This window comes from Helobdella robusta (genome assembly GCF_000326865.2).
Source record: "Helobdella robusta unplaced genomic scaffold HELROscaffold_99, whole genome shotgun sequence".
NCBI lineage: Eukaryota > Metazoa > Annelida > Clitellata > Rhynchobdellida > Glossiphoniidae > Helobdella > Helobdella robusta.
In genome coordinates this window covers 99,529-102,299 of record NW_008705557.1, presented here as the reverse complement: position 1 = coordinate 102,299, position 2,771 = coordinate 99,529, and the positions used below count along the sequence as shown (strand labels likewise).

Here is a 2,771-nt window from a genome sequence, read left to right as displayed (position 1 = left end):
CTTTTATAGTTCAATTCTCTATCGCCTTATATATTATTCGCCTGTTTCTTCATTCGTCAATTCATCTCTTTATCGACTCATTCACCCAATCATTCACCCAATCATTCACCATTCATTCATTCATTCACTTATCCATCCATCCATTTATTCATTTGTTCATTCAAAAGAGAGATTACCTAGTCCGGCAAATGTATAAAACTTAAAAAAAAACTCAATCTCACATACACACACACACAAATACAAACACAAATACAAACACACGCACACACATTCATTCATTCAATTCACCTACATATTCACTCCAATACATACATGTGTGAAGTTACATTTACACAGCCAAAATGAATTGCTCAGAAAAATTTTTAAATAAAACTTTCTACTCCATGCTATACTATTTGATATAATTAATAATTAGTTAATTGAACATAATTTATTCATTTAATTTATTTATAAATTTATTTTCATTTGTATATATCTTTTACACTCATTTGCTTATCTGTATTTATTGGTATATCTCATAGCAACCAATTAATTAATTAATTAATTTAATTAATTAATCTAATTGGTTAATAGATTTTTTTAATTGGTTGAACAAAAAAATAACGAACCCTCTCGAAATTTTTTTTCCATATCAAACCATCCAGAAACCCATCTCTCGCACAATATTCATACGATTATATATATATTTATATATATATATATATACACAACTCACACACACATACATTCACACACACATACACACACACACAGACGAATTGAATAATACGAATAATAATATTAAATTAAATCCATTCATTCATTCACTCATTGAAAAAATACAATATATATATATATTATATATATATATATAATTTCGACATCTTAACCATCATATAAAAAGAAATATATACGGAAAAAGGTTTCAGTAATAATATCTCCATTCATAAATTTCTTGTTAACCATCATCATCACCATCATTGTCACAGTCATCTTCATCACCATCATTGAACATCATCACGATTAATTCATTTAAATGACTAAATGATTGATATCATGTGTGTGTTTGTGTGCGTGCGTGTGTATAGGTAGACAGTTTATTGTCATATCCAGGACGAAGAGATACAGAGGTATATGTATTTACATTACAGTCATCATCGCTTCATCGTCGTCGTCATCATCATCATCGTCTTTATCATCATCAACATTTCAGTGTTAGAGATTGGTTTGGTGCGGTTGTCTGATGCTTTAACTAGATTCTTCTTTCTTTGTTAGTAGCCACATCATCGTCATTAAGTAATCGAGTCTCGTTATATCTCGTTATATGCATCTGATGCCGCACCGTTTCGTTTCGCCTGAAGCAAACATATTATTGCAGCAACAACAAGATGAATCGAAACAAACTGATCCTCGATGCGGTTGTCAAATTGTGGTAGAGTATGCGCATCAGACTTTGGATTAAGAAGAAGTCATCTACCATCTCACAGAAAGTCAAATGCCACAAAATAGCGACCGACGCAACGTTCGCCGCGTTTCTGTGGACAACACAACAACAACAGTTGTATCTGTAGCCGTACCGTTTCGTTTCCCCTGAAGCAAATATATTAACGCCGTTTCGTTTCGTTTTACCGCTTGCAAATCGTAACGAAATGCAGGAGCATGATTTCCAGTTAATACAGCAGTCGTCGTCGGCGTCATTATACTATCATAATTATTATTATTACTATTATTTATTGTTATTATTATTATTATTATCGTTGTTGTTGTTGTTGTCAGAGCGTGGTTAAATTGCGATGGTGACGTCATCTATCCATCCATCCATCCATCCATCCATCCATCCATCCATCCATCTATCTATCTATCTATCTATCTATCTATCTATCTATCTATCTATCTATCTATCTATCTTTGTTGTCGCCGTCTATTTTTCCATTGTTGTTGATGACGATTTTTTTTTTGCTGCTGCTGCAGTTGTTGTTGTTGTCCATTCGTCCCAGCGGCACTCACAACAACTACTGCTACCGCTACTACTACAACGACAATGTTGCTTGTGTCGTAAACGATGATGGTGAAGAAGATGGTGATGAAGATGGTGAAGAAGATGGTGATGAAGATGGTGATGAAGATGGTGAAGAAGATGGTGATGAAGATGGTGAAGAAGATGATGAAGATGGTGGTGAAAATGATAAAGAAGATGATGATAAGCACCATGACGTAGGTGATGACGATGACGACGACAAAGACGTCAGAAACGTCCTTCAGTAGTGTAGAAAATAAATAGATGTAAAAACGAAGTAAGGAGTAAGTGAGATATTGGCATGTTTGTATGTATGTATGTATGTATGTTTGTATGTATGTTTGTATGTATGTTTGTATGTATGTTTGTATGTATGTTTGTATGTATGTTTGTATGTATGTTTGTATGTATGTATGTGTTTGTATGTATGTGTTTGTATGTATGTATGTGTGTTTGTATGTATGTATGTGTTTGTATGTATGTATGTGTTTGTATGTATGTGTTTGTATGTATGTATGTGTGTTTGTATGTATGTATGTGTTTGTATGTATGTATGTGTTTGTATGTATGTGTTTGTATGTATGTAAGAAAGTAAGGCGAAATAAAATACAATACAAAACAGGTTAGTTATTTTTTGTTGATGATTGATGACGACGACGGCGATGTTGTAAGATGATGATGCTGTTGTTGTTGCGAAATTCCTCCTCTGGTCATCTCGAAGTTCCCGGGTTCGACCGCAACTTCGGTCTAGAGTGGTTCGAATAAGCTGCCGACA

General features: G+C 33.6%; 1 protein-coding gene across 1 annotated transcript in view; it reads right to left on the bottom strand.

Moving 5' to 3' along the window:
• Window positions 1-1,348: 1,348 nt before the first annotated feature.
• HELRODRAFT_194789 (hypothetical protein) overlaps window positions 1,349-2,771 on the bottom strand; it is a gene marked incomplete at both ends in the record, with an annotated part of 7,225 nt that continues 5,802 nt past the window's right edge. The window contains one exon of the mRNA XM_009033811.1: window positions 1,349-1,681. Within this exon, the coding sequence (XP_009032059.1) occupies window positions 1,349-1,681 (333 nt within the window). The remainder of the gene's footprint in view (window positions 1,682-2,771) is intronic.